The sequence below is a fragment of the Aulonocara sp. 'chitande type north' Nkhata Bay genome, linkage group LG5 (assembly GCF_057382095.1).
Source record: "Aulonocara sp. 'chitande type north' Nkhata Bay isolate Kocher_YH1m ecotype deep benthic linkage group LG5, A_spYH_male_GT1.1, whole genome shotgun sequence".
NCBI lineage: Eukaryota > Metazoa > Chordata > Actinopteri > Cichliformes > Cichlidae > Aulonocara > Aulonocara sp. 'chitande type north' Nkhata Bay.
Genome location: NC_141348.1, coordinates 29,572,312 through 29,590,399, shown reverse-complemented (window position 1 = coordinate 29,590,399; position 18,088 = coordinate 29,572,312). Strand labels below are relative to the sequence as shown.

The 18,088-nt window shown below is 39.3% G+C and overlaps 2 protein-coding genes across 3 annotated transcripts; both read left to right on the top strand.

Annotated features, from left to right (window-relative positions):
- Window positions 1-38: 38 nt before the first annotated feature.
- LOC147330922 (protein FAM3C-like) lies at window positions 39-9,532 on the top strand. 2 transcript variants are annotated; one of them, XM_086292861.1, is made up of 13 exons: window positions 39-733; window positions 2,563-2,669; window positions 2,771-2,882; window positions 3,012-3,130; window positions 6,037-6,081; window positions 6,671-6,758; window positions 6,841-6,939; window positions 7,190-7,313; window positions 7,410-7,468; window positions 8,689-8,739; window positions 8,856-8,940; window positions 9,022-9,148; window positions 9,282-9,532. In XM_086292861.1, the coding sequence occupies exons 6-13, from the start codon at window positions 6,746-6,748 to the stop codon at window positions 9,372-9,374; spliced, it is 651 nt and encodes a 216-aa protein (XP_086148987.1). In that variant the 5' UTR covers window positions 39-733; window positions 2,563-2,669; window positions 2,771-2,882; window positions 3,012-3,130; window positions 6,037-6,081; window positions 6,671-6,745; the 3' UTR covers window positions 9,375-9,532. The 2 variants fall into 2 exon arrangements, with proteins under 2 accessions (XP_086148987.1, XP_086148988.1); XM_086292862.1 differs by lacking the exon at window positions 6,037-6,081.
- A 643-nt stretch (window positions 9,533-10,175) lies between these two features.
- Window positions 10,176-17,760, top strand: LOC147330921 (protein FAM107B). The gene is made up of 5 exons (XM_086292860.1): window positions 10,176-11,053; window positions 12,420-12,471; window positions 12,720-12,906; window positions 12,995-13,154; window positions 17,277-17,760. Exons 1-5 carry the CDS (start codon window positions 11,030-11,032, stop codon window positions 17,379-17,381), a joined length of 528 nt encoding a protein of 175 aa, XP_086148986.1. The 5' UTR covers window positions 10,176-11,029; the 3' UTR covers window positions 17,382-17,760.
- Window positions 17,761-18,088: the final 328 nt, after the last annotated feature.

Here is an 18,088-nt window from a genome sequence, read left to right as displayed (position 1 = left end):
GTTGCCTAACCATGAAGAAAAAAATGGCAGAAAAGAAAATCACATCCTGGGAAATGCTTTATTATTTGTAGAAATTCAGGAAACAATAGCAGAGTGACAAATGTTCAATTTCACAATGTATTGTTTCCAATTAACAGTTACAAGCTGCCAAAACAAGACCTTGGACAGAGAAAAATCAACATTTCTGAATTTTAATGCGCTTATGACTCACAAAACTGGTCCCAGGAACTGTGTGACAGCCTCGAAAAGGCACTGAATGTTACATAAGGAACTGTCTCGCATTTCAAGCATGATCTCAGTGCTTTATATAGTACAGGACCCAATAAAAAACATGCCAAAGGATCATTAGTTAAAACTGACTTCCTCTCTAAAGTAATCAGACACATACGTCACCACTTGTAAGTACTATCACACTTTAAGAGCGGATCGTTTGCAGCAAAAACGACAGGTCTGAAAATAAGTTTTAAATAGGCCATCGGAAGGTCACGTGACACATAACTTTATGTCACATGGTGTGCTTTAACAGGGGCGGGGAAACAGGTGAAAAAAGCAGAAGCAGGAAGTAAACAGCTGTAGATCTTACGACTATACTCGGACCAAAAAAAACAACAACGTTTAAATGCTTTTAAATCGCTTCAGTTTGGATCCTTGCAGGCTATAATGTTCACAGTTCGAGGCTGCATAATGAAAATAAGTTAGCCGGGCTTTAAAGGTAACAAGGATGTCTGAACAGGTATGTAAGGCCGCATGAGTAATGAGATCCGATAAACTCGAGGTAAAAGTTAAATTAGTTTACAAACACGGTCCCTAATTTATGGCGATGTAACCATTTATACCCATAGTGCAGTGGACTTACTTTAATTTAGATGGAGATTAAGTTTTCGTATCTCTGGTCTCAGCTTGTTGACTTGTAGTGAAATAGCCTGAAGCACTTCTTGGAAGTCTAAAAGCACAAGCTGATATATGACTGAGACTGATGCATTTTGGAGGAACAGTACTCCATTTCCTAAAGCATATTTATACCCCTCTGAATTCACTCAGTGTTACTGTGCACCTCGTCATCTTTGTGTTGCAGACGTTGCTGTTTTTCAAATTTATCTGGAACCACAGATGGGTTAGGGTTCCTGTTCCAGTGTGTGTGTATTACTGCATATCTACACATGCGTTTTATTATGTAGACATTGCCAGTACTGACTTGAACCCCATTTTTGCCTTCACCGCTGCTTTAATTCTTTGTTGCATAGATTCAACAAAGAGCTGGAACCGTTCCTCAGAGATTGTAGTTCTTATTGAAAAGATATAATCACAGAGTTGCTGCACATCTATGATTCATCCTATTCTACCACATCCCAAAGATGCTTGTTGGATTGTGATCTGGTCACTGTCATGAATTTGAGATAATTTGAGCTTTGTGACATGTTGCATTATCCTGCTGGAAGCAGCCATAAGAACATTGGTACACTTTAGTCATAAAGGAAGGGGCATGGTCAGCAACAACTGTGCCGAGAAAGTATCCCCCACATCATTACAACAGCACCGCCACCAGCCTGAACCGTTGATGCAAGGCGGGATGGAGCCGTGCTTTCATGTTTACATCAAATACTGATCTGAATGTTGCTGCAGAAATCAAGACTCATCAGAGCAGGCATTATTTTTCAGATCTCCTATTGTTCATTTTTGGGTAACCTGTGAAAATTGTAGCTTCGGTTTCCTGTTCTTAGCTGACAGGAGTGGTACCTGGCTCTTCTGCATAACGTAACAAGTGGTTATTTGAGTTACTGCTGCCTTTCTAATAGCTCGAAGCAGTCTGGCCATTCTCCTCTGACCTCTGGCATCAACAAGACATTTTCTCCCAGAGAACTGCCACTCACTGGATATGTTCTCTTTTTCAGACCATTTTCTGTAAACTCTAGAGATGGTGTAGGAAAATCCCAGTAGGTGAAGTTTGTGAAATACTCAGACCGGCCCATCTGGCACCAACAACCACGCCACATTCAAAGTCGCTTAAATCATCTTCTCTCTTCTAATGCTTAGTTTGCACTTCAATACCTTTATCATGTCTCCATGTGTAAATGCTGCCAGTAGTAAACAAAAGAGAAAAAATGAGCTTCATAACCATCAAACCCCACCCATCTCTGTTTGGTTGATTGTGATTGTGATTTTGTTTGGCACCACCAAACAAAATTGTTCGTGTTCAATGTCACATTTTGGTCACGCTCCATCTGAATTATTGCTACAGAGATTAATTTTGTCATACTTTGTTCCAAATCATGTAATGGACAGGCCCGACTTAAAGATATTATAGTGATCTGCAGTACGATGTGACGAAATGTCATCCGGATTGCATCAGTTTCTCCTCTTGGCCAGAGACTTGCAGCCCTGCTGCTGAGCTTTTGGGATGTACCCCACCACTATGATTTATAATGCACCGCTGTTCAGCTGTCATATCTCCTGCTGTATTTCCTTTTTATCTTTGCCACACTTCATGAACTGAGCTGTTAGGTTTATGGGCTCTTTAACTACCCCACTGTTAGATCTTATTGGATTCATTTGTCTTTTTAGGCCGGGTTAAGGCTTCACCCCGGGATTATTGCATCAGTGATCTTGGTGTCTGCGGTGGCGGTAGCTGCTGCCGTATTGATCATCCGAAAATACTGCTTCCCAGTCAAGTAATGAAAATTTATTAATGAGCCTTAACGTGTTTATTTTAAACACTTAGATTGCAGTAAAAACAACTCACCCTGGTTTTGCCACATAACTTTCTTATCAGTGAGGCAACTTACAGATACTCAGTGCTGAGACAGATGGAGGAGGGGCATTCAGCAGCGGCAGAGGAGGATGGCGACAGGAGGTCGCGCACAGTGGGAGAGGATTCAGACGAGGTCAGTGCATCGTGGCTTCTCTGATTGTAGCTTTCGCTGTCATCTCTCTTCCAGTACAAGCCAGCACCACTGTATCCTTCCTAATCACATCACAAGTCAATTTCAACTTCCTTTTCTCTCCCCTTACAGGATCTTTTGGAATAAATCTCCAACTGGGAAGCTGCTGGACTGACTGCAATGGAGTTTATTCTATAAACTGTGTGGTGTACGAATGAAATGGAGGATTGTTTTCGTAGCGGGGATAAAAAGTGAGCCAAGAATGTGAAAACCAAAAATATACAATTACAGATAAAATAAGTGAGGAAATAGTATTCCATATTTGCAGTTATATCTTAAACTGTAATTCTGAGATTAAATGTGATTTCTATTTGTGCAGCTTCATACTCTTAGATGTGAAATAATGACCTTCATTTGAATCATCACTGACATTTTCTTTTCTTTTTTTTTCCTTTTTTACACATAACACATGACATTTGATGTCTTTGGCTACTACCCAACCCTCTGATGGGTGGAGGTTGTTCCCGCAGGCACAGCTCAGGGCTTAAAAAAGGTGTTCTTTTTTTCCAGCATAAAACTCATTTAATCCTTATTTCTCACAATCAATATTCTGCTAAAATATGCTACAATAAAACAACCAACAAAACATTCAGTGTTAGCTGTGGTAGATAAGAGTCGTAATGAATTGTCAACAAAATTGAATGTGTTATTTGGCGATACGGTCAGTGTATTAAAGCAGCAATTCATGCAGCCTTTTTAAATTATTCTTTTATTTTGGAAAGCCTGATAACTACTGAGCTATCTGCACATCTTTCAGCTGCATTTATTTTGTTGTTGTTTTTTGGACGAATGGAGCTCTGAGACCTATGCGTTTGATAAGACTTGTGGGTATGTGATTTGGATGCTAATGCTGCTGATCATATGGAGAGTCAACACTCCACTATTTACTCCATTATTTCCACTATTTAACTTTAAATTTAAATTTATACCTTAAATATAAAATCTAAAGCGGAACATTATTTCCTGTATTATTTACTGGCAGTGCAATAAATGTCAGTGGGACATTGAAAGGGCAGACGCACTCACATTGTCTGTCTGCCACAGAACATGTAAATGTGCAATGCTATGAATTAAGCGGTTGTTACAAAGTCGCACATGGAGATGTGATGTTTCGCACACCCCAAATGATGTGCAAAGGTAGTCAAAATAGGACTTCAGCTGTCTGCCAGTTGGGCAGTTTCCCTTTGAAAGGATTTGCTGTTTCATCGTTCCACTTAAAGGCAATTTGCAGTTTAGTCCACTGGGTCTTTAATGTAGCGCTGGGCTGAATGATGTACCCTGATCTCTCTGACAGCCATACTTGTCACAGATAGAAAAAAAGCCACTTACCTGGTTGGGAGCTGCAAGTGAACATTCTGACGTGAACGTCAGTGTCACAGCTCAAACTAACGACTGGTTCATTTTAGGTTATTCGTGTGATCAACAAATCAGACACCGAGACCCGATTCTTGTGTTTTCCAATCATCTTTTGCTGTGTAGTTACTGATGTTGATGTGGATCAGTATTTATAAAACCTACTGTATCTTTTTATTTATTTTGTGGACATCTGGGATCTAAATCTGCTGGTTATTAAACATATTAATCATGTGGACTGGTTAAGTGTGCTCTGTATGTACTTATTTTCCCCCCAGTTTGTTACCTTGATGATTTGTGTCCTTATATAAAGGGAATGTTTTATTAAATGTAGCTCTGGAATAAAAAATCCAGGAGCTATGGAGTCAAATGTTGAAAAATATTGCCGGCGTTCATTTGATTGCTGTCTGCAGAATGTCGATAATCATACAAAAGGAAAGCGATTCCCTCACTGTGTGCTTTGTGTTACCGCTGATCAGTAAACGGCAGTACACAAATACCACCTGCTGGTCACCTTTAGTAATACACCATCGTCACCTGAAATTGGTGTGAACATAATGTGAAATCCTTGATACTAAATAGTTTTGTGCTTTGTTTGTAATTCTTCAGCCTTTCAAGGTTTTAAACAATCTTAAAAGTTCTGATAGGAATTCAGTTGGTGAGTTCAAACAAAGCAGAAACACAACAGCACTCTTCAACATCCCAGGCTCCTTGTGTGATACCTTCTGTCTTATTCAAGGGTGTTAAGGCAAGACGATTTTAATCCAAAAGCCATGCTTTGTACAAGGGAGTCAAAATCCATTTATTGGAGTTTAGTTGATGATTCTGTGGTAAAATCATGTAAAGTTAAGTAGTAAATCTGTTAAACTTCATTTGGCTACAAATATGGAAAAATAATTGGTAATTTTTCAGCTCAACAAGTCTGTTTGGTTGTTTTGCTGAATCTGTAGAAGTGCTTCACACTGTTGTCATAAGAAGAAAACGAAACACAAATTTAGAAGAAAAGAGTACATCCCTTCATACTGTTTTGAGGAATTTATGCCGGGAAGATCTGATGCTGATGCTGTCCTGGAGGAAAACAACACCTTTGCAACATTTTAGATAAATTGGTACAATAGCTTGATGAGGGGGAAACAGCTCAAGCAGAAAAGAGCTCAACAAAATAAAACAAAATTGAGTAGCTAGAAAAAAAACTAAAGGCAATAAAATAAAATGGCTCGATGAGTGTAAGAGCTCAATAAAATTAAACAAAAAATAAAAACAGATCACTACGTGTAATAGGAAATAAACGGCGAGATAAAAGTGTAGCAAACAGTGCAGTTTGAAATAAAGCCCATAAAATGAGACTATAGTATTATCTCCATGATAGATGTGCCGGTTGTTGTTATTGGACGAGGTTGTAAAGATCTGTATCCATCCACGTGGCAGCAGAGCGAAATCAGTCTGTTAGAGAAAATGATCATTGTGTTCATCTGTGCGCTCGATTTGCCAGAATATGATACAAGGAGATGCTGTTTTTGTTTACGAGCTCTCCAGGCAGGAAAGGCTTGAGCTCAGCTACTGCTGAAGGATCAGCAGGGCAGATGCTTTGTGACAGACAGGCTTGACCTCCTCCTTGGGGATTACCACGTCTTTCACCATCTAAATGTGACTAATGGCTTATTCCTGTGCCAACAACGCGTTTGTCTTAAATGCCTTAAAAAACACCAGCTCTATTGCCCTGTCGTTGTGTTTTTTATTCTAGATAATTGACTTCTCGTTCTCCGCCGTGGTCAGCTTTCCAGGTTTTGTGAGTTACTTTCCCATTTGATTCTGCTATGTTTCTTTTCAGCAACGCTGTCTTTGCCCTTTCCCATAGTTATTTTTTAGTTCTGAGTAAAATCTTTTGATTTTTTTTCTTTTCTAGTTTCTAGCATGTTTTTTTTCTGTGTATGAGCTGCTTTATGTAGATCCTTCCACACATCATATGGGTTTTTACCCAAATTTACATACAAATGGAAAACTCTGACAGCTGGTACAATGATTCTTTAAATCCCTTTTTCTCTTACTCATCCCATTTGAAATATGAGGCTTTTGGGCCATCCTCAGTGTCTTTTCTCTCTCTAGGTTTCAGAGGCTCGTTTATACACCTGCAACACACAATCGGCTGTTTGCAAGCCTTGTTGTTGACTACAAATAGTATCTGTTACTTGTGGACACCTTCCTTTGTTTGACATTGTGAAAAGGAGAAACTTAATCATCTAGTTTTCAGTAGCTATATACATGTATCACAGAAAGAAGGGTTTTCCCCACAAGTGATGGGTTATAGGAATTATCAGGATGCGTTTTCACAGATGAGATGACACCAAAGCTCTGCTAGCATGTCTTTCTTTTCTCAGTTCTTCGGGTGAGTTTGAAAGGTCTCAACTCTTCCCCTCAGGACTGAAAAAAAAGCTCTCTGATCTGTTGCAGATATGAAATATCGAGGTAAGCTTTTCCTTCATTTCGCAACAGCTGCTTTTAGTTGTGTGACTGCAGATTTGATCTACTATCTTTTTACTGTTGACAGCTGTTTTGCCCCTTGCTGCTGTAATTATTGTCCTCCTAATCACATGGGGAATATCCATCAATTCATCCGTAGCACAGGAGAGAGAAAGGAATACTCTCGGTGAGATGTTTTGCTTATTAAATCCGGAGCTACAGCTTTTTAGTGACAGTTTATGCCTGCTGTCTCCACCATACTGTCTCATTTCTTTCAACTTAGGGTTTTATAACGCAGATCAAGTCAAAGCGAATCTCAAACAATGTCTTTTTAGCAACATTGTACAAAGTATTTATTTCTCACATGTCATTATCTGAGTTTAAATATGGTAAAATCACAGTATTCCTGCTGTAAAATCTTTTCTGTGCCTTTTTAGCTCCACCTACGTCTGTGCCAAAGTGCAGCCTCTCAAGAGTGTGTCCACCCAACCATATTGCTTTACGTATCAGGAGCGGCGCCGCTGATATTGTCGGGCCAACAGTCTGTTTTGATGGCAAAATGTATGTATTCATTTGGTAACACCTGAATTAACAGAGTACTTAAAAAAAAAAAACAAGATTCTGCAGTGAAACTGAACCCTGTCAGTGCTTCAACAGCATAATGAGTCATGCACTGAATAACGTGGGACCAGGGCTAAACATTGCAGTGATAAATGGTGAGTATAATACTCAGACCTCTCATAAACATGCATAAACATTGAAAAAATGAACTGGTAAAATAGTCTTTTAAAGATTCGTAATAACCAATAATAGTAGCTTAATAATAATATTAATAATAATACCATAATTCTAACTTGGAAATAGCTGGTCTGGAGTCTTAGTGTTTTTATGTGCCATGCAAAAGTCTTGCACATTCTCTTATTTCTTTATATCTTCCAGCGAATCAAACATTCTTTAAACTTTTAAAAGTGCTCTTGAGCAATAGTTTTCCAGGATTTCTGAAGATTTTTCAAAGTTTATCATTTATCAACAGTCTAGACTTTGTACCTGAGCATTTTCAGAGGAATGTTTGTTTGTTAAGCACCGACCTATGATTCATTCAAGCATAAAAAAAGGCACCTAACATAACAGACAACTTAGCGAGGAAACAATTTTAAATGATAACTTTGGGGACTTTGTTACTAGCAGCCTGTTGCAAAAAAATCAGTCAATAATGAAAAAACACCCACAAAAAAACCTGTATTTTTGCATCTGCAAAGTCATTAGCAAAACACTATTAGTAGAAACTGTGGCATATCTTGGCATAGTGTGCAGCGTGTGCTTTAAGGGTTTTTGGACAAGTGGAGGAGAAAGGAAGAAAGAGATTTTATAAGAGATAAAAATCTGACACAGCACCTGATAGATGCATCTACGCCTTCATCAGACAGATCTGAATGTGTGGCTGTGGAGATGAATCCAAATTTGAAATATGTGATTCAAATCATTGTCAGTAAGTACAGAGGAGGTCAGGAGAGAGGTACAATAGTGAATGCCAACAGCCATTTTTAAAACAAGACGGAGGCTCTGTTTTGATTTGGAGCTGCGTTTCGGTCAATGGCGTTGGAGAGATCATGTCAAGATTTGTGGAATTCTTAACCCAGAAAAAAAGCGATCTACTGCGCAATACTGTCTGAAAAGTGTCCCACAGTGACAATGATCCCAAACACACTGGCGATACATAAAAAGCATACCTGGATAGAAAAACACTATCAGTCATGGACTGGCCATCTGTTTTTTTTCACAGAACTCAACACATCACTGCATCTATTTCCATTCTTCCTTGCAAAATAGGAAGAATTGCATTGTGACTCTAGATTTTGTGCAGAACTGCATGCATAATATTCTTCTGTCTGTTATTATTATAATTATTTTGATCAATGCAATTTTTTAATCATAGGTGAAACTGGAGTTGTAGAAAAATCTGTCTGTCTTAACATGAAAACAGGAGGTAAGCGCTTTTCTTTCTTTAAATCTTCTAATCAAGTTTTTGATTTAATCTTGTAAGGGAGCTTTGACTTTCTTTTTTTTTTTTTTTTTTTTTTCAATTTTATACTCTGACAAAAGACCCAAAAGACATCCTTGCACACCTGAAGAAGATAAAACGTGGAATGATCGTTTTGGTGGCCTCCTTTGATGATGTCACACAAAAGTAAGTCCATATCTAAGTTATTCAACATTTAAAACAAATTTAATGTCACAAAATGTGACCCGCTCTACTACTTTGTGGCAGAATGACAAATGAAATGAGGGAGATATTCAGTGAAATGGGAAGCACTTTGATCAGGTCTGTGAAGCGCAGAGACAGCTGGGTGTTTGCTGGAAGAGCAGGCACAAAAATCAAAAGCCTCTTTGAGAAGGTTAGTGAACCTGTTAAGTGCAGTTTCATTTGTTCTATTTGTGTCAGAAAAGACCATCTATTTTAAAATCTGCTGCCTGGAAGGGGAAAAATGATAAAAACAACCGTTCTCTTCTCCTCTGTTCATCTGTCAGCAAGCTGTTAATGATGAAAAAAACAACATTTATGGAGGATGGCCAGAGATGGTGGAGGTGGGCGGCTGTTTCCCAAGAGTCTTCAGCGACTGACTGACTGACTGACTTACATAAACATTAATTAACATGAACTGTAAAAAGTGACTGCATTTTTTTTAATGGCAAAACGTACCATTTTTATGACAGTATGTTTGCACTGAAGCACCGCAGCAATTTCCTAATGTTGTAAACCTGCTCAACATTTGGCAATAAAACCCTTTCTGATTCTGACCTGTCTATAATTTCAGCAAAAGCACATATTAATATTTTCCCTACATCACATGGTAGAGATCACCTGTGGATCATCGGCGAGGAAAGATGATTACGTGACTTTGAAGATGGCATGGTTGTTGGTCTATTTCAGAAACTGCTGATCTACTGGGATTTTCCCACACAACCATCTCTAGGGTTTCCAGAGAATGCTCCAAAAAAGAAAAATTATGAATGGCCAAACTGCTTTGAGGTGATAGGAGCTCAAATAACCATCCATTATAGTCAAGATATGCACAAAAATACACAGTGCATTGAATCCAGAAACAGATGGGCTGCAGCAGCAGAAGAAGACCACACCAGCTGCTGTCAACTAAGACCTGGAAACTGAAGCTGCAGTTTGCTTATGTAATACTATGCATGAGTATCAATTTCTGCTGAAACCTGCAGATGGGAGCGTGAGAATTTGACCTAAATAACATGAAAGCATGGGTCCATCCTGTCTTGTTTCAGTGGCTCAGGCTGCTGCTGGTGTAATGGTGTTTATTTTGTTGTCACACTTTGGGCTCCTTAAACACCACAGCCCACCTAAGAATTGTCGACCGTGTCCATCCCTTTATGACCGCGGTGCCTCCATCTTCTGATGGCTGCTTCCAGCAGAATAACGCACCATGTCACAAAGCTCAGAACTCACTGTCATGGTTTTTTGACCTTGACAGTAAGTTCACTGTACTATAATGGCCTGCCAGTCCAATCCTTCAAGGATTAGTATTTCTTCCCCCGTTGATATTCCTTGATATTTTTATCCTAATGAAAGCTCCAAGTATAGATTAGTGATTGTGGGCTGTATAATAAATGTTCAAATAGTAGAAGTCAAGTTACTGAGTACTGTGCACATATCTCTTACTAATGGCCTTGAAACACTTTTGTTCCTTTACAACAAAGCTGCTTTACCACTAGACTAATTACTTTGGTCCAGTGGTTCAAAGCATACAGCGACGGCTCCTGTAAAGGGGTCACAAGTTTAAATGTGACAGATTAGAAAATGATTAATGGGACAGAGAAGTAGTAGTTCTGTTCTCTTGTAATTTTATAGACTTTTCCCCGAGCCTTGTGTGGTTAATTTAAAATCTTAAATCTTTTTAGCTAAATCCATCCAGCCATCCATTCATCCATTTAGCCGGCCTATGGCAGTGCTTTAAAATAAACAGTCCAATAAAATGCGTGTATACAAATTTACTTAAATACAGCACTTAATGAGTAGGTATAGAGTTAAATGTTTTGGCTTTTTTTGCTGAACACCTTTAGTCTGCTCAACAGGAGCTTTTCTCGGTAGAGGCTTCCCTCTGGTCCAAACACAGGGCACTTTCCTCCCTCTGTGGCATTCTTGGCTGCTGGAGCAGAGAGAGAGGGGGTAACCTCAAATTATTGCTGAAACCCCGTAAAGTGTGAACTAACGGAATCTGTGCAAGCACCAAATCTGGACTCACTCTGAAGACATGGGAGTCACTCATGGGAAGAAGGTAAGTTTGTCGTTATCGTCCTAATTTTCATTTAAAGTACTTTGGGAGCATCAGGAGGTGTGCGCGCGTGCATGTGTGTGTGTGTGTGTGTTTGTGTGTGTAAGTGGTATTTTCAGAATTCAAATGTTGTAAGTGACACAACCTGTCACTTACAATACTGTAAGTTATTTATATTTACCAAAGTATAACTTTACTGCTATCCTTAAATTGGTTTTCCTTTTGCTTTTAAAATAAAGTTCCGTCTGTAATACTCGATATATACTTTGCTATTACCTGGTTATAACTTTGTTTTGCTTAGTTATTACCTCGTCACTGTACTTTGGTATCATTGTGTTATTACTGAGCTTGACATGAAGTGCTCACAGCTTTTGTCCTACAGTACCATTTTTCCTGTGGCAGATTTTTCTCTTACTGACATCTCTCGTTTTTGTTACCCATTGCTCAAAGGCAGTGAATGCTTAAACAAATATTGGTTTTTATATCCAACTGAAAAAATGCACTCTGAAAAATGCACTCTGAGAAGCTGCCCTTGGAGACTGTTTATCCTGTCATGTCCTATTAATTCTTCTCCCTACAATATCCACTGTGTGAGCTTTACAAAACAAGACCCCCCCCCCCCCCCTGAAAAAAACAGTGGCTAGCAGCAATTTGTCATTAAAATGTATTCATTCCTCATCTAGATTCCCTCTCATTCTGACAATTTACTGTCATCTTGTATTTTTTCCATTTATTTGGATATTGTTGCTGGAATTTGATCACATTGAGCATTCAAATTCTTTTTTTTTTGCCTGTTTAAATGTAGCTCAAATGTCACTATGGCAAGCTGGAAAGCTCCGAAGTAGCAGACAGTTTTCAAACAAAAAAGGTTTTATGCTACCATGCATGCTTTTCCTGCATATTTATGAAATACTTCAGTAAGCAACAAAAACAGTTCAGAGCTGAAAGAACTGTTTATTCAGCTGTCCAGACTGATTCACAGAGGATAATGATTCTTGTCCCAGCTATTAATTCTGCTTAAATTCCAGCAAGCAAATAACTCAGTGGGAATTAACTGTGTTTTGTTTGATCCTGTCATTAATGAGGTGGCAGCCTTCCACCTCAACAGTAAGGGTTCTCGCTTCACTGGACATGTGTAAGGAGCTGACACTTCATTTGTCTGTCAGCATCATAATGCAGCTTTGTGTTTGTGCTATTTCCAATAAGATGCAGTGTTGACTCGACTTGGAGATTTCTATTTGTTTCCTTTTCTCTGTGCTGCTTTTATTTTTGCATGTACGTATCTATAAAACAGCAATATTTGTCTGGGGGATGTTGGTATCTCTAGGATGTATTATTTCCTTTCCCCCCCACCTTTTTCTGTTGACAGAGAGATCTTCAGCATTTTCCAGGTAGAGATGAGACACAGTTTCATTTGTATGGTGAGGAAATATCAGAGTGATGTTGTATATCCTGTCTAGTTGAAATACTGTTGTAATATATAGATTATAAATTTGTTGTTTTAACAGTAAAACATTTTTACCTCATTAAAGCTTGTTGTAAATGTGTCTGGCAAACCTTAGAGTGAGTTTGGTATGTAAAACTGAATCTTACAAATCTGAGGCAGAATTCCACCCAGAAATCATCTTGATAGGAAAACATATTTATGTAAACTGTTTGTTCCCTTTAGCCTCCATGATGCAGACTCATCAAACCAAACTTGAAGGCCGATTTTCAGAGCTTCAGGCTTTTCCATCCCAAATGCAGAGTGAGGAGGAGAGCAGTAATCTAACCAGACCCCTAAAAGCTACTAGTGCGATAACTGCCCTGGAGAGCCACCGGGAGCTGCATAAGGAACTGCAGATGACCCACAAGAGGTTGGGCAGAGAGATTAAAGGTCAGAAATGCTCATACTCCAGTGTCATTGCGTGCATAAACCATTAAGTGTGTCTGTGTGTCTGAAAGGAAGAGAGTGTCTCAAGAAGGAAAGACTGAACTCCAGCGAGTTCTGGAAAAAAGGAAATGGGAACAAAGATTGAAAGCGAGCAGGGATCAAGAGGAGGCAAAGAAGAAGACATCAGAGCTACACCAAGAGCTGCTGAAAAGACAACAGAGGCTTGAAAATGTGAGCACAGGACACACAGCATTTTTTCTTTTATACATTTACTCATGAATATTCTTGTTACACATACACACACACAAGCATGTCTGCTTTGCTATCCTCGTGGGGACATCCCATTGACATAATGCTCTCCCTAGCTGCCACTTACCCTAACCCTAACCATCAAAAATGAATGCCTAAACCTAACCCTTAGCCTAAAGCTAAACATAACCTAATTGTAACCCTGACACTAAAACCACATTTTGAGTCTCAAAAATGGCTTCAACCTTGTGAGGACAGCCACTTTTGTCCTCACGTTACTGTTGGTCCCCACAACTATGGCAACACTCCAATTTTTGGTCCTCACAAAGATGTCTAAACAGGTACTCTCAGGCGCACCTGTAGGTGTGCTGAGAGAAAATGGAAAAAGGACAAGCTGCACATTTCTTTTAATATCCTCAGAGACTCTCTTTCAACCTATCAGAAAGCCGTTAAAGAGGCCAAGTCCTCCTACATATCAAACCTGGTTAGCAGTAGTGTCCATAAACCTCAGACTCTGTTTCGTGTTTTAAATTCCATTGTAAATCCTTACACATCCACCAGCCTCACACCTTCTGCCACCCTCTGTAATGACTTTCTAAAGTTCTTTGTAAACAAGATTTCCTCCCTGCAGTCTGTCATTCCATCTTCACCTTCCAATCCCTGTGTTTTGTCTTTGTGCCATTCTGCCTTTAATCAGTTCGAACCAATCTCTCTCTCTCAGCTGCATGAAATAGTCTGCAAGGTTAAGACTACCAACTGTTCCACCGATGCTATCCCCTCTCGGCTTCTGAAGCAGGTTCTGGACTCAGTCGGACCTTTCCTTCTGGTCCTGATCAATGCCTGCCTCAGTTCTGGTTGTTTTCCAACACCCTTCAAGCACGCTGTTGTTCAACCTCTCCTTAAAAAGCCTAATCTAGATCCATCCCTACTCTCTAACTATAGGCCCATTTCCAACCTCCCTTTTCTGTCTAAAGTACTGGAACGAGCCGCCCTCACGCAGCTCCAGCTATTTCTTGACAATAACAATCTCTATGAGAAGTTCCAGTCTGGTTTTAGAGCTCGGCATAGCACAGAAACCGCCCTTCTGAGAGTTTTTAATGATTTGCTTTTAACTGTTGACTCTGGTTGTGCTGCTGTCTTAGTAACCCTGGACCTGACAGCAGCCTTCGACACTGTTGATCACAACATACTGCTATCCCGCCTTCAACATTGTGTCGGTTTAAAGGGCACTGTCTTAAAGTTTTTCCAGTCCTATTTGAATAATAGGAGTTTTTCTGTTCACCTTGGTGAACTGTCATCTCCCAGAGCTCCTTTAACCTGTGGCGTACCTCAGGGGTCCATACTAGGCCCCCTGTTGTTTATTCTGTACTTGCTCCCTCTGGGCGATGTGCTCCGTAAACATAATGTGTCCTTCCACATCTTTGCCGATGATATTCAGATCTACCTCCCTCTGAGGTTGAACTGCAATGTTTCTTTGCAGCCGCTACTCTCCTGCTTGTCTGACATTAAGACTTGGATGACTCTTAACTTCTTACACCTTAATGAAAGCAAAACTGAAGTCATTGTGTTTGGGCTTCCTAAAGATCCCAACTTCTCTCTTGACTTTTTGGGACCCCTAACCTCCGATTGCACTTCTTCCATTAAGAGTCTTGGTGTTATTTTTGACAATGCTTTTAAACTTGATAAACAAATCAGCTCTGTAGTTAAGGGATCTTTTTATCATTTGTGGATTTTAGCCAAAGTCAAGTCTTACCTTTGCAGGAACGATCTAGAAAGAGTGGTCCATGCTTTTATTACTTCACGGCTAGACTACTGCAATTCCCTCTATGCTGGCCTAGATCGTTCCTGTCTACATCGCCTTCAACTGGTGCAGAACGCTGCCGCTCGCCTGTTGACCGGTTCAAAAAAAAGAGACCACATCACTCCGGTTCTCTGCTCTCTCCACTGGCTCCCAGTTGCCTTTAGGATTGATTTTAAAATCTTATTGCTGGCTTTTAAGGTTTTAAATGGCACTGCACCTTCTTACCTGTCAGAACTCCTTAGAACTTATCGCCCCAGGAGATCTTTGAGGTCAGCCGACCTGATGCTTTTAGATGTTCCCAGGTATAAATTAAAGACAAAGGGAGAGAGGGCGTTTGCTGTGGCTGCACCCAGACTGTGGAACAGTTTACCTCCTCACGTCAGACTCTCCAAAAGCCTAGAAACTTTTAAAACCGCTCTTAAAACTCACCTCTTTTCATTGGCTTTTAGAAAGGTTTAATTTATTTGTTTTATATATTTTTATTTTATTTTTATCAGCGAGGTGTTATTACGAAATTGTGTTCTATTGTATTTTTATCTGTATTTACTGTACAGCACTTTGGTCAGCCTTGGTTGTTTTTAAATGTGCTCTATAAATAAACTTGACTTGACTTGACTACACATACACAGGTATATCACACTCACCAGCTACTTTGTTAGGTACACCTTCTTATTGCAGCTACTCAGTACATTTAGGCATGTAGATATCAAGACAACCTGATGACGTGCATCAGCACAGGGAAGAAGGCTGATTCAAGTGACGTTGAATGTGGTGTGGTGGGTGGTGCCAGGCAGAGTGGTCTGAGTATTTCAGAAACTGCTAATCTGCTCAGATGTTCTTGCACAACTCTAAGGTTTGCAGAGAATGAAAAAGAGAGGTCAGGGGAGAATGGGTGGACTGCTTCGAGCTTAGAGTGGGCAACAGTTACTCAAACAACCAAGGTATGGAGAAGAGCATAACTGAATGCATCAAACCTTGGAGCAGGTGGGCTTCAGCAGCAGAAGACCATGGTGGGTGCCACTCCTATCAAGCAAAGAACAGGAAACTGAGGCTACAATTTCCATGTACTCAACAGAAAATCTTGGTTTCTGCTACAACATTTTGGTCATAGGGTCAGATTTGGCATAAACAACATGATAGCAGGGATCCATCCTGCCTTGTATCAATGATTCAGCCCGCTGATGGTGGTGTAATGGAGTGCAGATGATTTTCTCGGCACACTTTGAGCATCATTTAAGCAACACAGACTATCTGAGTGCTGTTACTGACCATAATCATTCTTTTATGACCACAGTGTGCTCATCTTCTGATGCCCCAACAGGATAACATACCATGTCATGTCACTGTACTCAAATGACCTCCACAGTCACCATATCTCAGTCCAATATAGCACCTTTGGGATGTGGTGGAATGGAAAAAGTCATATCATGGATGTGACAAATCTGCAGCCACTGTGTGATGCTATCATGTCAATAGGAAGCCAAATCTCTGAGGAATGTTTACAGCACCTTGTTGAGTCTGTGCCATGATGGACTAAGGTAGTTCAGAAGGCAAAAGAGGGTCCAACCCAGTGCTAGCAAGGTGTACCTAACAATAATGTTTTCTGTAATCATGGAAATATAAAGAAACAGAACATTAAGTTGTTCTGCATACAGCCAGTTGAGGGCAGTCTAGTCCACTCTGGAGTCCAATAGCGCAACAAATCTGTTTCTCTGCTGGACAGTTTACCTTTGTTTAGCATTAGCTTCTAGCTACATGGCCTAACAGTGAATCAGTAATCACTGATGATTTCAAATATGTCATATCTATGCAATGTTATGCAATATAAATATCAATATGACCTTTTTTAAATATTTTGTCACAAATAAAAGATCCTGCAAAAGGTTTAAACAAAGGACTCAGTTGCAAAAGGAAAATAAGAAAAAAGAAATAGACACAGTGGGTGTATTATAGTCTTGGTGTTACAATAACGAGGCACTTTTAAATGTGTAAATGTAATTCTTTCAGCCAGAAGAGATGGAGGTTATTTTTCAGTACAGTTCATGAAATCTGTAAAATATATAGAATCTCTGCCTGTCAAATAAATGTAATTGTGTAAAGTCAACATACTGAGTAAAGGCTTCGCCTCTGAATTCTACTAAATTCATGCATAAGAAGGAAACAATGAGAGCACATACACTGTGTACATTATGTCTGCACTCAGTTAAATGTACTTAAGCTTAATTCCATGAATGTATTTAGGTAATTCACTACAGTTTATATGATTTGTGTCATTTCTAAGTTGTTTTCTCTTTTCTCCACAGCTGGAAAAAGATCAGAAAGTTAAACAAGAAGAACCAGAGTTCATCCAAGTCAAAGAGAGACTGAGGAAGACTGCAGTGCCCTGTACAAGGGCAAAAGAAGTGTGACCGTTTTATAACTACGTGTGTGTTTTGTATTCACAGTCGGTGCAATTGACTGTTGGGAATAACTGACCTGGTGAAGGATTCTTCTGCTATAAATAGAATAGATAGATAATACAGCTCAATGCTCATGATCGAGGCGACACCTTCTGGTCAAGTGGAGACACGTCATCACTGTGAATAGTGTCTTTTGTGTTTTTGTTTTTCTTCTCAATACTTTGGTTAAATGTGACTTAGAGCAAAACGTTCAGTAAAAAAAGAAAACTATAAAAAATTGTATTGTATACAGACATTGTTGATTCTTTTTTCTCCAGCAGCACAATTTATTAGGTGTTTATTTTGTCCATTTAATCCATAATAAAACATTTTTTACATGCTTTCTATCTACATTCTTACTGTGTGCAGAATTTTTGACATTCATATTATTATCTGAAAGAAGAACCTCATACCATACATACTGTATACTAGACGAGCAAACATGTACATTTGTGATTAATGTTACCACTGACAATTACTCTAGATCTGTAGATATGAAATATACTTTAAATACTTTTTAATCAAACGAATTTGATCGTGGTTATTTTAAAAGTTGTAATTTTGTAGTATTGAGATTGGCGAGTTAAGAAGCACCACATTTAAAAAAGTGAATGCATTGCCTTTTGCAGACTATTTGGAATCAGCACACTTTACATTTCTACAGTTTCACCTGAAAT

What these genes read in the sequence shown, in the direction of transcription:
- LOC147330921 (XM_086292860.1), top strand. Translation starts at nt 11,030, where the DNA reads ATGGGAGTCACTCATGGGAAGAAG. An exon ending in GAGTCACTCATGGGAAGAAG is followed by an intron (nt 11,054 to 12,419) that starts GTAAGTTTGTCG and finishes TTCTGTTGACAG; the next exon opens with AGAGATCTTCAGCATTTTCC. An exon ending in CTGCAGATGACCCACAAGAG is followed by an intron (nt 12,907 to 12,994) that starts GTTGGGCAGAGA and finishes TGTGTCTGAAAG; the next exon opens with GAAGAGAGTGTCTCAAGAAG.
- LOC147330922 (XM_086292862.1), top strand. An exon ending in GTCTGTTTTGATGGCAAAAT is followed by an intron (nt 7,314 to 7,409) that starts GTATGTATTCAT and finishes GTGCTTCAACAG; the next exon opens with CATAATGAGTCATGCACTGA. An exon ending in TCTTAACATGAAAACAGGAG is followed by an intron (nt 8,740 to 8,855) that starts GTAAGCGCTTTT and finishes CTCTGACAAAAG; the next exon opens with ACCCAAAAGACATCCTTGCA.